At 34.2% G+C, this 16,318-nt stretch overlaps 1 protein-coding gene across 1 annotated transcript; it reads left to right on the plus strand.

Moving 5' to 3' along the window:
* The first annotated feature begins 423 nt into the window (after positions 1-423).
* Positions 424-10,720, plus strand: LOC149142806 (Proteinase inhibitor, propeptide). Its single transcript, XM_089447748.1, has 3 exons — positions 424-712; positions 7,143-7,240; positions 10,371-10,720. Exons 1-3 carry the CDS (start codon positions 513-515, stop codon positions 10,445-10,447), a joined length of 375 nt encoding a protein of 124 aa, XP_089303874.1. The 5' UTR covers positions 424-512; the 3' UTR covers positions 10,448-10,720.
* The last annotated feature ends 5,598 nt before the right edge of the window (positions 10,721-16,318 follow it).

A 16,318-nucleotide genomic window follows, 5' to 3' on the forward strand; every position in this document is an offset into this window, starting at 1 on the left:
TTTAACATAGTAGAAGATTTAACCTAATAAAAGTTGTGATGTGTGAAACATACATAAAATTTATAATTATTTTTTATTTTCACACGAAAAGAATAATTTATTTGATATCGTTACTATTGAAAAGCCGTGATGTGTGAAACATACATAAAATTTATAATTATTTTTTATTTTCACGCGAAAAGAATAATTTATTTGATATCGTTACTATTGAAAAGCCTTCCAATTTAATCTTGTCCCCACATTCTGGCCCTTGAAAATCTTTGAAACAAATTGTCCCCAAAGTGAGTGGGGGAATGTCACATATAGAAACCGCGTGAAAAGAAAGATAACTCGATTGAAATTAACGCCTCTTTAACAACCTCCACGATGGATGCGTGTCACCTAGAATAGGTCCACATCACGGCATCCAACCGTCCGCCCTTATTGGTGCAGTTTGCGACGGAACACATCGAACTTCAAGGGCTCGACTGCATAAAGCCCCTGTATATTTACAATAAGACTACAAGAGAGCTATGGAAGCTAAGAGAGTGTTACTGCTGTTTTTAACATTCGTGGTTGTCATCTCCACAGTCATGGCGAACGTCCGACACGAAGAAGAACAAACGAAGGAGACCGATAAAGGCAGCGTGCAAATTGTGTACATGGACAGGGCAGTAGGCGAGGATGATCCCGAAGCTACCCACGTAAAGACTCTCGCTGCTGTTCTCGGCAGGTACACACAATACGCATTTGGGGATTCTGTTTCTCTGGTCCATTAATTCAAAATTTAGCTCTGTTTCCATTTCCGGTAGAGCTGAATATGTAGAATTCACTTAGTTAGCATCCCATCAAAATAGTATTGAATTTGATATTGACACGAAATGGTGGCTGTTGGTAAAGCTGATGTGCGTTACCCTGAAAATTTGTGTTGCTGACGGGGATTGTGCAGATACCCTTTTTATCTGTATCATGCATTGGGCTTAGCATTGATCTGATCCCCGGGTTTGTTTCCCGCAGAAATCTTAGGTGTAAAGGAACCGCGTTTATTTAATTTTCAAGTTTTTTTTTTTTTTAGCCCTGTTCTGAGAGCTGATCTAGTCGAGGAATAAGGCTATCGCAAAAGCAATTAAGCCGGAAAATAATCTAGAACCTAATAATAACAGGTTAATTAGGAGGTAGAAAACCTCTTCTTTAAACCCTGGTTTTCAATGGTGATTTTGATTTTGGGCTGACAAGGCCCAAAGGTTACCATGGCTTGGGATGTCTGCACTCAGAGGTTATGAGATTTTGATCATGATGGTCTATCCCTTGTAGTAGTCATGGTGACCTAGGGCAGATTGCAAGTCACCCTCTCTAAAGGGATCCAACGAAATTGCTTGGAAATAGGGGGATAGTGTTGACTGAAAAGAACACATTATCCTGGTCCTGTATGCGTTGAACAGAGGGCAGCCCCGACCTATGCATACCCGTTTAAAAGCGTTGATGTGAATTTTCTGAAGATATAAGAACCCTACTAGGTTGAAATATATAAGGCAAACCAGGTGCTGTTACGAACTGATGCAATTTTGTTTAACGTATTTCCCAAGAAAGACATCTAGGTGCAGCCTACATCGTTATGGTGTCAAAGGCTGTATGCAGCATAACTGTGGTGTAGAAGGTGCTGCTGGATGATGTCCTACTGGAAATAAATATGATCATTATCTTCCCTTATTTATCACTATAAACTTATAAAGGGCCACAGACTTTGTAAAGAATATAGTATGGGAGAAACCCCATATGCAATATCGGGTAGCAAATTGTAATTTAGTAGCTGCCTGCGAAGAAGATACATCTCCGTCGGTAGCCTCTCGCATGAAGCATAGAAGTTGGTGATCCAATCTCGAGCAGAAAGTGCATTCCTCGTGACAATGTCCGTAGAGAGACTTCCTAATGTTAGATCTACCGTCTGGTACTCCTTTTCAGAGGTCTTTGCCTCGTAAATTTATGCCAGTTCCCAGGGTTTGACCTTCAATTTTTGTCCAATGGTGGAAATGGGTAGTGAAAAGAATTGTTAATCTATGAACAAAAAACCGTGTGTTTTCTACATTTTTTATCAACAAATTCCACTTGTGGATAAGAGAGCTCCTTAAAAAAGGCAAGTGCATCTATACTCATGTCTCAAGAAAGTTTGAGAGTGAAATCCCTGTCCGTTAGTCCCATAATATATCCAACTTGAAAAGATAAAGTGCCATATAGTCCCAACCTAAGTCACCTGGTAAGTTTGAGAGTGAAATCCCTTTCCACTAGTCCCATAATAGATCAAACTTCAAAAACTAAGTTACCGTAAACGCCTGAAGAATTTGTCAGAAACCTGGATCCCCGTTTCCGAAACAGAAACGGATACGATTCTTGCCCGAAACGCTATAAAAACGTTTTTGTACCGTTTCAAAAAATCAGAAACTTTAGATTTGGAATTGGATACGTTTCCAAGGTTTTTAAATTTTTTGGATCCGTTTCCAGAAATTTGGAAATGGATCCATGAAAATCGTGATCAAAATCCACCCTTAAAATGTTAAAGAGCATGAAAATTTGTATAGCTATAAATAAATAATAAAAATGAAGAAATCAGATTTCCAAATAAACTCACTATAAACACAGTCTCATAAAGTCTCTTCTAAATCTTTAGAAACAGCACTCCATATATTTATCAAGGATTTTTACTTCTTGGAAAAAGATAGATGTTCAAAATTACAAACAAAAGGGTTTGATGAATGTGTTGGTAAATAGATTTATTTGAGCGATTAATTTTCAGTTTGGTTAAGGTTTTGTTAATTGTCATTGATTTTTCTCTTGATTACATAAATCCCTCCAATATAACAAATCTTCTCTAGCCAATATTTTGCCTGCATTTAGTCAAGAGACCACGCTGACGTCGAGAAGATTGAAATGTTCAAATAGGTCTTGACAGAATATCCCAATGACCCCATGGGCCTTTTAATTGCCATGCAAGGAAGATAGATACCGTCTGCCATGCATGACATGTTCTTTTAAGGAGTTGGACCCGAAAGCACAAAGGCTGTAGCATTTCTGATTACATTACTAATGATCATGATAATAGTTGAATGTTATAATAATCACTAATGATGATGACAATGTTTATGCTGAATTGATGATGATGATTTGTTTATGTTGAATTCATGATGATGATATATATATATATATATATATATATATATATATATGTCGTTTCCTTGCTGTATCATATCCAGATTTTTTGAAAATTTGCCGTATCCGTTTCAAACCCCGTATTTGTATCCATTCCCATATCTGTTTCAGTGCAACTTAGTTCAAAAGATAGAGCGCTATGTTGTCCCAACCTAAGTCACCTGGTTCTAATTCGAATTGATGTTGAAGTTCAAGAATGTAACAAAATGAAAATGTACATCATGATCAAATGGGATATAGAGATTCCCTTTTATGCCTTGAATTGTGCATAGTTAATACCTTCAAGGCCAATTTGAGATCCTGTAAAAAGTACATGGTGATTGAGATATGTGTTAGTGATTGAACAAAATTACCTTGTGTTATAAATTAGGTTTGTCATTACTGTAGGGTATATGTTAGCAAGGTATTTTTGGAAAAAGGAACCTACAGGCTGGAGGCTGATGTGAATGATGAATTAACCCTCGGTTTCCTTGATCTAACCCTCGATCTGTGCTTGGAAACGAGTCTGGACTGAGTACTAGTAGGGACATAGGAAAGGCTGTTGGCGTCAGGTAAAGGAAGAAAACAGGTGTCGGGCTCTGGAGCCTGTATTTATCGCGAAGGAAATTGGGTTGGAATGAAAACGAGTCTACCATTGGGTGGCTGAAACCTTGGGGGAAATGAAAACCACGTGGAGTGGACAGCTAGGGTTTGATTTTTTATTTTATTTTTTACTTCTCTGAATTTCAAGATCGAATTTCAATAAATCTACTCAATTAATGGTGAAATTATTTGCCTTGAGTTCAGGTTCAACTTGAGATTCACTGAACTGGGGCTGAATTAGTTTGAAAAACCTCCAGATTCGGTAAATTTCAAATTTCAACCAAAAATGCATTGAATGCGGTGACATAGGTCCCAACTTTCCAGTAGCAAAGTCTTAAAATATGTTGATATTTGGTTCTGTGATGTTTTGCCTTGGTTTAGAATTGATGTTAAAACTTAACAATTCTGATCTACGTTTAAGGAAATCTTAGAACGCGTGGCTAGTAATGTCAAAAACAGTGGAACAGATAATGACCTCAAAAATTACATAGAAATAATTCTCAAGAAATAAGTATAGTTATGATCTGAGAGTTTAAGAGGAATAGTCCAAATGTGATGATCATACCTTGCATTGATGTTATAACACCAGGAATTTTCTTTTATTTGCAGGAGATTGGGCATTATAGAAAACATGTAGGAAGGGGAATAACCCATTGTAGAACAATCATTGATGAGCGCAGAGTAGTCAAGTATCCCCAGTCCCTCTGAGGCTTAAAGAGCCAAATAAGGATATCTATCTTAGGCGATATGTGCCGTGCATCAAGTCTTGTACAAGTATGAGACTAGTGGAAAAATGGCCTCTACAAGAAGGGGTCATGAATAAAACTCAAGTTGAGTAACACATCAAGGGAATATGTTCTTGCACTGTAATATCCATTGGAGCATAATCATTTGAACTCTTTTGTGTGGGCCTAGTTTGTTATGACAAAGACGTGCCTACTCAAACCTTGCAAAGAATTGTGGGTGTCTCGACAAAATGAAGAATTTCATTTTGACTTGATGTTGTCCATGTGATCTCTTTCAATATTGCAAAGGAGAAAAAAAAATTGCATTTCAAGAATTTCAAATCACACTTATCTTTGAAGGATGACCACAAAAAGTTTGTTGTGCGTTCTCCTCCCTTTTACTTGTAGAATTCTAATTGGACCCAATGTAAGAGCCATAAGTTGAATAAGTCTAGACTCCATTGTAATAAGAGAGAATGAAGTACACAAGTTGAGAAGAGAAATATAGTGGTATAATTCAACCAAACATTCAAAGAGTGCTGCAAAAAGATTCATGAATTTCAAGAGCTTGAAATATTAGAAGATATGCTCCAGGGAAAAAAATTATAAGGAGTTCTACCTTCACAAGAAGAGTTGGCATATCTATGGAGAAACAACATTTTATGAGCTAACCTGTATTAAGAGAGAAAACTAAAGATGCAAGCCTAGGTTATGCATGTTTGCATGTGGACTTGTCCAAAACAAAAACCATGAAATGGATGCATTTATCAACTATTAGGAGAATGATTGTATATAAGCTAGCCAATAGGGGAAGAGATAGGAGAAACCTTCCAGAGGGGCTAAACCTTGCACCATAGATTCTTTCCAGATGTTCCTAATTGTGATCTAACGATGATGGATATTATTTAGCCTTTACAAGATGACATGCATTAATACTATTTTTACATTGCATAGAACTATAACCCTTCTCAGATTATCAATCTGAAAATAGCCTTTTACACTAAAGACTTATTACATATTCCATATCATTGCTCATCACTGCGTTACACAATGTCAGTCCCATAGAGCGACTTTCTTTGGGAAAATTTCTAGTCTATTTATACCAACTCAGCACTGAGGCAGAACACAACATGCATAAAAACCTGTGTATATTTTGACTGTATTGGGAGGAGATAGAGGTAGAATAAGAGTCTTAATAATTCTGGATCTCTTGTCTATATAAGATTAAGAGTCAAATCTATTATTTCTTTTGAGTCTTTGACACGCAGGCAATTCTCCATATCTTCATGTATGGGAGTGAGGGCCAGATATGTTTAATTCTCTTGGTTAAGGAGTGCTTCCTAACCTTCATAGCAGGTGATTTGCAGGATAAGGTAGTTGACCATGTTACTTCATTTGGCTAGCCATTTATATCTGTAGATGGACAAAGCTATCCCAGTAGCCTCGTTTTGCTCAAAACATACGAGATATTAATCATCAATTAGGACTATTAGGCTGTAGGCTGAACCCATTAGGTCGTCTTTAAGCCTTGTTGAATGGTCATTGGAGCCACAAGGACTAGAACTCCTTGTCAAGTCTCTGTGACCAGTATTTTTACTTCCTTGGTTATATTTTATTTTTGAATAAATGAGACACCTTCTATTGCCATTTTAGGAGTCCTTACCGGACCACTATGCAACAAAGCACAATTGCAAAAATTATCTGCACCAGATAATGTCTCCTAAGTTTTACCTGGTCTTAGGACTTTGTAATCATTCTATAGAAGCTGACGGTGATGGGAAGTCATTTTCTGCAATTGTCTGTTGCTTCAGTTTTAATTGTGTCTTGATGCACAGCTATATTGTACCCTATTCTATGTTTTTTCCTATGATTTTTAGGCATAGTGGATATGTGTTTTCATGTTTCTTTAGTTTACCATAACTAATGTAATCTTCAAGCCAGTTGTTTGGTGATCTAAGGATATTAACACACTTCTTTATGTGTTTCTTCTTTCATGGTGACTATGTTTCCTTATTTAGCAATTTATTATCTGCATGTTGTTTCTGCTCTTATCGAAAGTAATTTTCCCCTTTGGATGGGGATTCACTCTTGCTTTTTACTGCCACTCCTATTTGGGCCAGTTTGTTTTATCATACCCAATGTAATATTCAAACCAGTTAATCACTTTTAGTGATCGAAGGATATTAACACATTTCCTTTATTTATTTCTTCTTTCATAGTCAGATATACACATGGGAAAGCTAATAATACGATTAGACTCCTTTATCGAATAATTTTGATGAAGTATTTCATAGCTGATACACATTAAATGACTTGACTGGACTGATCTACCTACACAACATTAAGGGTACAATGCCCAAGAAACATAATGATGAGTTTGTCATCGAGGTTTGGAAATTCAAAGTTTGTTAAAATATTTAAATATTGTTATTTTTCATCCTGTGTTATGGAGCTATTTTGGAATAATTACCCTCTTAGGGCACTGCATTCACAAGTGTCTCGTACCTTTAGGAAAGCAAAAAGTTTCTGTTATGTATTTTGTAGAAAGGATTTGCAACTGAAATCGATTATTTTCAATCTTACATTTTGTGCGGTCATATTGTTATGGTCTCTGATATTTTGGCTCCAAACATTTCTTGTTGATGATGACAGTGAAGAAGAAGCTAGGAAAGCTATCCTGTATAGCTACAAGCACACTGTGAATGGCTTTTCTGCAAAACTCACTCCAGAGCAAGTGGATTCTCTTTCAAGTATGCCACTGATATATTTCCTTCCTGGATTTTCATAATAGATGCTTCTTGCTTTATTGTTGTGAATAATTGTTGTCTTCTATGATTTGCCTTCTATGCTCCTTTTGTCTCTGGTGTTTGATTAAATAATCATGAAGACTATAACATAATTTCCTCTTTAAAAGTTTTCTAGTTGTAAAGATAAATTATTCTCCAATGCAGAACGAGTTTCTTGCAGAAAGAGTCTATTTATCAGCAATGTACCTAGTCCAACTGCTAGCTAGAACAGAATGGAACTTTGAAGGGACTGCTTACTTTGAGCAGCATGCAACTATAGAGTTAACTAATCATTTTGATTTTATCCAGAATATGCTGGGTTTTTTGTTAACTATGTTGCATGGATATGTTTGGGTGTGGGTACTGGTCCAGCTACGATAAGGACAAAGGCATTTTCAACTACTGTTATGGGGGTACGTTGATTTTCCTTTGTCAAGGACGTCATCAGGAAGGGGTTATGGTACGGAGGGTAAGAGTATGTTCTAGGAGGGAATATACTAATGCAACTGTTTTTCTCGCGATATCTACAGAGGTTAAACTCATAAGTCTATTCAGTTTGCTTGTGATTAAAAGAATTAATGACAGGCTTCAATAAATGATTTAGATTAGATCTCAAGGAGATTGTCCTTTTATTTTCTAAAACGTAAAGGGTCTTTTGTTTTAAAGTTTTATGTTGACTATAAATTTGTGTTCCCTAGGATAGATAGAGACAAATCAGGTTACAGTAGGTTGTTAGGATAAGCAGGAATGCGTTTGTAATATGGCCAAAGGGAATCCGTTTGTAATATGGCCAAAGGGTTGCTGGGAAAAGCCAAAGGAATCTTGAATTTATATGATAAAACAAGGACATTCCTTTGTATGCATATTTTTGTAGAGAGTTCTTATTCTGTGCTTAGCTCTACTCGTTCATGGATATGAAGTCTCTGGGCTTCTATGCGTGGCATGTGTGTCTTACAACTGCAACTTCTGTCCTTCAATCTTCTAGATATTGAAATCTTTTGGGATTCTCTCCTTCAGTGGAGATGCTTTATCTTTTTACTGTGGGAATTGAAGCTGTTTTTCATATTAGGAGTTCCTACAGGCCTTAAACCTCTTATACCTAGTGATATAGTGATAGTGATGATATATGTTGGGGATAGCGGAGAATGCTTTTACCTTTTTTACATACACACGACTTATCTAAATTCTAGATGTAATTTGCTCGAAAATGATTCTCGTCTTGGTTAGTTCGGCTTTACATTCGTCGATGGAACATATGCAAACAAAGTTACCAAACAAATGGCCCAACCCCACATGACTGTAACAATACCACCTTTGCTTAAGACCCGCAATAACTATACCAGCCTAGATCCATCTAACTCTGGATCTATCAAGCGCCGAGAGGGATTAAATCTCTCGAGGTGCAAACCTTTCCTAAAATTCTACACTCCAAAAAGAAGGTTTGCACCTCAAGGGATTTGATACCTCTCGGTGCATGATACGGCGCATGATATATCCAGAGTTAGATGGATCTAGGCTGGTATATATTATAATTTAACAAATTTAATACTATATTGAATTTAATATTATATTAATCCAGAGTTATTAAATTTAATAATATTAATATAAATATTAGATTTAATAATAATATTAATATGAATATTAATGTTTCAATATTAATGGCATGATAATAAAACTACATCAAATTAATATTTTCAAATATTACAACTTTCACATGGAAATATTTATGTCTTTAAGGATTTTAATATATCCATAGGATATTGTTTTCCTTTTAAAGATTCGTTTTACAAATATTTAATTAAAAGGAATTTTAAAAGGCTTTGGAGCAAGATTTTCGATTTTTTGTGTTGAATTAACTTTTTTATTTTGATTTAAGAAATGGTATTGAGTAAAGAGTAAACATGTTTAAAGTTTTACGTAATTTGGAATTTTAATGTGGTAAAAAAATTTGTTCAAGGTAAATTTATGATCCATTCAAATTCAACGTCTATGATAAAACACATGAGATAATTGTATTGTAATTTTTATCTATATGGTTATTTTCATTTTTGTTTAGGGCCGACATTATATGGAAATTACTTGTAAGTGAAGAGCACGTTTCCAGTTAGTTGTGTTAATGGATTTTTAATTGTTTATTTATATGGTTATTTAAGCTTTTGTTTAACCCGACATTATTTATATGTTTTGTATGGTTATTTAGATTTTTATTTTGGCTGACATTAGCTAAAATTTTAACTTTGTGGACAGACCGACAAACTTACACATCTCCTCCATACTGGGTGTAGAATGTGCCTCTTGGCACAACAATCTCTGTTTGATACCCATGAAACCTGAAAAATGATTCAGAGGACATGATGGACTTTATGCTCTGCAAATATTGTTTATTTATATGGTTATTTAAGTTTTTGTTTAACCCGACATTATTATATGTTTTGTATGGTTCTTTAGATTTTTATTTTGGCTGACATTAGGGGCAATTTCAACTTTATGGACTGGACTGACAAACTTACACATCTCCTCCATACTGGGTTGTAGAATGTGTTTCTTGGCAGAACAATCTCTGTTTGATACCCATGAAACCTGAAAAATGATTCAGAGGGCATGATAGACTTTATGCCCTGCAAATGTAGACCAGGATTTAATGCTGGTCTACACCACCTCTGGGTTTTCCAATGCAAGAGGTGTGATGATTTGTTAATTCAAGACTTTGGGAAGGGCTAACTGGGTCATTCTAGAGCTGAAATGTTCTTCTAAAAAGCTATATTGTGACTTGTTAAACATTAGGTATGTGTGCAATCTATGTTTAATTTAAACATATTTTTACATGTATAAATTAACTTTTAGTCCAATAATTGCTTGGGAACCTCTTGGGAACAACTACATTTCCTGAATTTTATAGATACCTTACAAACTGATTTTTACCACTTATATAACTTAAATTGAAATTTTTAGTAGCAATATCAAATCAGTAATTGTTGAATCACTTTACCTGCACAATCAAGTGAATTTTCCCACTGTAAAGCTAAGATATGGAAGTCTACAAAATGAAGATTTTCCTTCAAAATTCCACTAACAACACTTTATTTTTTGGCAGAGCTACCTGGTGTTGTTAAAGTCGTTCCAAGTGGGACTTACCAACTGCATACAAGGGCAGGGGCTTCCTCCAGATGAATTACACCATAGGAAGCCGTCTATGCCTTCTGAAAGTATATATGCATACAAATTTAAAATAAATCTAGAATGCTGACTTTTTGCAGTATGTATATATGTTGCTTCCTCTGAAGTTCCAATTACAATCATTGGAATTGTTGAGAAGTTCAATGGGTGCTGGCACGTATTCATCATATTGAAACTTCTTGGCTGCATTCAGCAATAGTACGTTGTTAGTGTGCTACTGATAAAATTTACTCTTTTTTTCGACATGATAGATTGTTTTATTCTCTTTTTATGTGTTACGGAATGGTATATTAACTCTACACTGAAAGCATAAATCGGTCTTAAATTTTGATAAAAACAAACGTAATGTATTTCGTGTATGTATATATTTTTTGATGGTCGATTTCTTTAATTTCACATCAAAGAAAGTTGCATTCCTTAAAGATGCGTATGACTGTCAAAATTTAAAGTTTTATGGCCCATATGAGAACTACCAAATGAATGCTAAATTTAAATAGCGAAAGGTAGGATCACCCCTAGTATCCATAAATAACATCCAAAAATGCCTGAATTAACTAATCATTCATGTTTTCTTCTTACTATGAAGAATAGAACATTGTTTATAAACCTGTTAAAAATTTACGAGTATGTTCTGATTTTAGTGACTTGTTCCTGAACAGCGGTATTAGAGATTTCCCTATGTAGGTTGGTCCCGCTTGGCTCTATTTTTTTAGGTTCATGTTTTGTTGTTTTATTTTAGTGCTTTAAACTCAGAAGAAGCATTTCGGCTGAATTTCTTGTTAATGTCATTGTTTTTACCTTGAATGTGCTTCTTAGTCTACGAAGAGCAGTCCATCACTCATCCAACGCTAGGCTCTATTCTTTTTAGGTTCATGTTTTGTTTGTTTTAGTTTATTATCTTGAAAGTGTTTTCAAACTCAGAAGAAGCATTTGCCATAACCGTGAACAAGTTTGGGCATTACAAATAGTCCATTTGCACACCTCATGTTGTATAAGGCTCCACGTGATTTGTATCATGACGGAGATTTGTTGTTTGGTATTTTGTAGTATTGAATCGAATTGGGGAATACATCTTTATGGAGACTTTTCTCTTTTGGGTATTGGGTGATTAATGGAGCTTTTTGGTTGGATGATTGTGCTTGCTGATTTGGCGGTTTTCTCATAACAATGTTATCTACTTGACGAAAACTTTACCAATTTCTTGTTTTTTTTGGAGGTTGTATCAAATCATGATTTTCATGTTGATTTTGAAAAGTCGCGATGTAGCATCACCCTTTTTTCATTGGTTAAAATTCCAATATTTTTCAACAATGGTATTAAAAACCAAATATCATGATTGCAAAAGACATGAAAAATCATGCCGAAATACAAAAGATGGTGATAAAATGCGCTACATCATTTTTTAAGGTTGTTTTTATAATTTTGTGTAAATGATTTCATAAACCATAGTTAAAAAAATACTTTTTATAATTTTGTGTATACTAATGATTTTATAATCTATAGTTAAAAAAGTATTGCAATTTTAGTGCCCTATTGAAAATAGGTCAAATTGTTTTGGCCTAAGATCTCAAAAAACGCTGTACTTTTAGCCTTTAAAAAAAATTGCTCCTAGTAAAATGAATATTTGATTTAGGTTTTGATTTTTAAGGGTTTTTTTTAGTTGTGATATTTGGTTTATATTGTCATGGTTGAAAAATATTGAAGTTTTAAGGTTTTTTTTGTACTCAATGATATTTGATTTTAATTCCATGGTTGGAAATTGTTAGGATTTTAAAGCTTTTCGTAATCATGTTATTTGATCTTTAACGCCATGGTTGTTTTTTTTTGGATTTTAAGGTTTTTCATAATCATGATTTTGGTTTTTAATGCCATGGTTAAAAAATGTTGGAATTTTAACCTTAAAAAATGTGATGTAGCATCATCATTTTTCAATTTCAGGGTGTTTTTTAAGCAAAAATAGAGGTTTTTTTGGACTAGAGTTCTCATTAAGATTTAGTTCTGGTTAAGTTCGTAACATTGTTTCACATGTTCTTGCCTTGTTAACAACCCATTTGGTCACATATGTAATGATTATGGAGCATGTTGTCTCATTATAGCTTTGTGTTGAATGTACTTGCTTATCTTGGATGATGGTTTTAATGCCTAAAGGGGTTAGATGATAGAGTTAAGATTTAAATGTTTTATGAGATTGTTGGTGTTTCCTAGTGAATTTTAAATGGTGTGTTGATGTGATGATGTTGGTTGTCACTGGGAGGGGTGTTCCACATGGCCTCCTTTTATTTGATGTGTGGTGGAGACATGATGATTGGATGGATTAACATTTCTATTGTACCTGTCTTTTATGAGATTGATGTGGTTAGATTGACATGTTGTGGTATGCACTTGCCTTGGTGGTTTCTCTAGGTGATATGACTTGATTTTATAACATTTGCTGGATATTGCCTATGTGAAACATGTTTGATGTTGTTAGTACCCTTGTGGATGTACTTTTTCTAAGTTGAAGTTAGAGCAGTGGGTGGGCTACTAAACACATCTTAGATGTCAAACCTTTTGAAAGGCTTGATGAGGTGTTTATCTTATTATAGTTCTATTGTGCACCTTAGGTTCAATCCTAGGTGGAGCTTCTATTATGTCATTTCGTTGTTATCATTTTTTTAAGTTAGAGTTAGAGTAGAGGATGGGTTACTACATACATCTTGGATTTCAAGCCTTTTCTAAGGTGTGATGAGGTGTTTATTTGATTATAGTTCTTTGATGGTGCACCTTAGGTTCAAACCTAAGTGGAGCTTCTATTATGTCATATTGAGTTTTTATCATGGTATTCTTTACTATGAGATATAACTTATTTCTATGGTACAACACTTATTGGAGTGCACACCCCACATTTGCACACATGTTCATGTTAATTTACTTTGTTGATGACTTTTGTGAGGTTGGACTAGGGTTTTATTTGAGCATTAACCTTTGTGCACACATGTTGAGTTGATTTAACTATTTAGTGATTAAATTAATATTGGTTCACACTTCGAGGGGTTATTTGGAGGTTATTTGAGGTTTTATGATGGAGCACTCCTCTCATGGACAATTTAATTCATGATTATTTTATTGTTGGAGAGGTTAGTGCATTCTCTTAGGGTGCATTGTCTCTTGTGAACATGGCTTGGAGATCTATTGATAATATTGGGAAACAACATATTGGAAAGTTGGACTAGGGTTTTATTTGAGCATCAACCCTTGTGCACACATGTTGAGGTTGAATAAACTATTTAGTAGTCAAATTAATAGTTGTTCCCACTCGGAGGTGTTATTTGAGGTTTTATGATGGAGTGCTCTCATGGGCACAATTTCATTCATGATTATTTTATTGTTGGAGAGCTTAACACATTCTCCTAGGGCACACTTTTCTTACACACATGGTTTGAAGAATTGTTAATAATATTAGGAAACAACACATGGTATTTATTATGACAGTGATGGGTTCTAATCGCCGTGACATTCCTTCCTAGGGTGCACTTCACAATGAGATATTTTATCATTTGTTAGGTGGTTAAGGTAATTGCATGGCACAATTTTTTAGGGTGCACCTTTAAATCTATAGTGACATTTACCATCTTTTGACCTTCATTTTAGAGCACCCTCACATCTTTGACTTGGCACATATTATTATGTTTGAGGTGGTTATGGAGGGTTTTTCTTGATAGGCATGTGCAATACTTGGAGGGCCACACATTGCTTTTGTATGCTCTTGCTTTGTCTTCTTATTATATATTTAAGCATATTGTTGGAGGGTACACTTATGGAGACATTTATTGTTGTTCTTGGAGGTATATATTTTATTATTACGCGGGATTTTGGGATGGTTAGAACCCTAATTCGCCCTCATCTTATTCAATTTATTTTGTGAAGATGCCCCACTCATTATTTTGGGGTTTGACTACATTTCTTATGGAGCACTCCATCTACTTGCATCTTGCATATTCATCCATGGAGTTGGTTGCCTTTGGATTCACACATGCAAATTAGTTATAAGTATTTTATGGACCATTTCCATTTTTTGAAGTTGGTTATGGAGTGTTATCCTAGGATGAATATTTGATTGTTTTATCTCTCATGCACATTGAAAGGCACACTTTGTGATCTCTTCTAGGTGCACTCAATGCATTGTCATAGGTTGAGATTATTTTATTACATATTCATAAAACCATTATTGGAAGACGAATTTATTGTGGACATCTTGCATGTTGACTTAGTTATCTCGCTTAATTTTAGTTGTAGGCTCTCTCTTGGAGAACTTTGATATTATATTTTTCCTATTTTGGATGAAGGTAAATTCTCTTTGAGAGGGTTGTCCACATGTTGTGACATGGCCAACGATGTATTGAGGGATCTAATTACTCTAATTTTATATTATTTTTTCTACTTGTAATGGAATTAGTTTGTTTATTGTAAGAGAGAAAAGGCTCACTTTATAAAGATGAACTCTTTCTCCATTGTAATGGTTGTTGAGACTTTTAGGGATTGAGGAGCTATCACCTTGGCCTTTGTTTGTACATCATACGCTTGGAAATTAAATGGAGAATTGGAGGTGTAATGTCATTTTTTTGAGGCTTCAATTGTGTATTATACTTTCATGTGTTGATTTTTGTATTAGGTAACCTTTATAGCATGTTGTAAATTGCCTTGCAATGAACTATGCTTCTTTTGGATAGAGAAATTTGAGGATTTTATCCTCATTTTTTAGTTTTGTGAAATATGCTTGCCCTCTTTGATTTATGCTTTCTTAATTTCATTTATCCAAGGTGTGATTAGGCTCTTGGTCTTGAAGTTCCTACCTTCATTTTTCATCCATATACCATCCATTATTCCATTATACTATGTCTATTTGTTTTATTGAAGCTTACTCTTTATAAATCACCCTATGCATCCACTCTATAAACTTTAATTAGAGACAACCCCCTTGAGTTGGATTACCAAGTTTCTGTATTTTATTTTTTATTGTATCAAATCCTATGCATGTTACATTAAAGAAACTATAAATGTTATTGTACTTGCATTTAAATATAATAACCCTCTTGTGCTAAAAATCAATATTTAAAGTAAATTGATTGTACGATTTATTTATTTATTTATTTTTTATCAATAAAGTGGAGAGTGTGTACACTATATGTTGATGATTAAAATAATAAACAATGTTACCAATTTAACGAGCACTATAACCTCAAAATGAAAACTTTAGCCCAAAAAACCCTATTTTTGAGCATAAAAAATGAAAAACACCTAGAAATTGAAAAGTGGTAATGCTACATTACTCTATGTTTTTAGGGTTAAAACTCCAACATTTTCCAACCATGGCATTAGAAACCAAAATCATGATCATGGAAAACCTTAAATTCTACCAATTTTCAACCATGATGTTAAAGAGTAAATAGCATGATTTTGAAAAAAAATTAACATTTTTCAAAAATGGAATCAAAATCAAATATCATTAGTACAAAAAATCTTAAATTTCAATATTTTTCAACTACGACATTATAAACAAAATATTATGGCTAACAAACCTTATAAATGAACTTCTAAACCGAAGAGTAATTCTACCAAAGAGCAATTTTTTTAAAGGCTAAAATTATAGTTTTTTTGAGATTGTAATCTAAGACGACACATTTTCAATGGGGTACTAAAATTGCAATATTTTTTAACTGTGTGTATAAAATCATCATTAGTGTACACAAAATCATGAAAAAAACTGGAAAAAAAGATTTCACAATTTTATTGTTTCATAAAAAACCGGTATTCATCAATTGTAATTCAAATTGATATGAATATCTAACTTTGTTTGTAACAAAGTTTTCCAATTCCTAATTCTAA

The sequence above is a fragment of the Pinus tabuliformis genome, chromosome X (assembly GCF_031772625.1).
Source record: "Pinus tabuliformis cultivar Carrire ecotype Pingquan chromosome X, CPIR1, whole genome shotgun sequence".
Taxonomy (NCBI): Eukaryota; Viridiplantae; Streptophyta; class Pinopsida; order Pinales; family Pinaceae; genus Pinus; species Pinus tabuliformis.

Bases quoted from the DNA above. Each gene is read 5' to 3' on its own strand.
- LOC149142806 (XM_089447748.1), top strand. From the start codon at position 513: ATGGAAGCTAAGAGAGTGTTACTGCTGTTTTTAACATTCGTGGTTGTC. The intron at 713-7,142 runs GTACACACAATA...TGATGATGACAG, and splicing joins CTCGCTGCTGTTCTCGGCAG to TGAAGAAGAAGCTAGGAAAG. The intron at 7,241-10,370 runs GTATGCCACTGA...ATTTTTTGGCAG, and splicing joins GCAAGTGGATTCTCTTTCAA to AGCTACCTGGTGTTGTTAAA.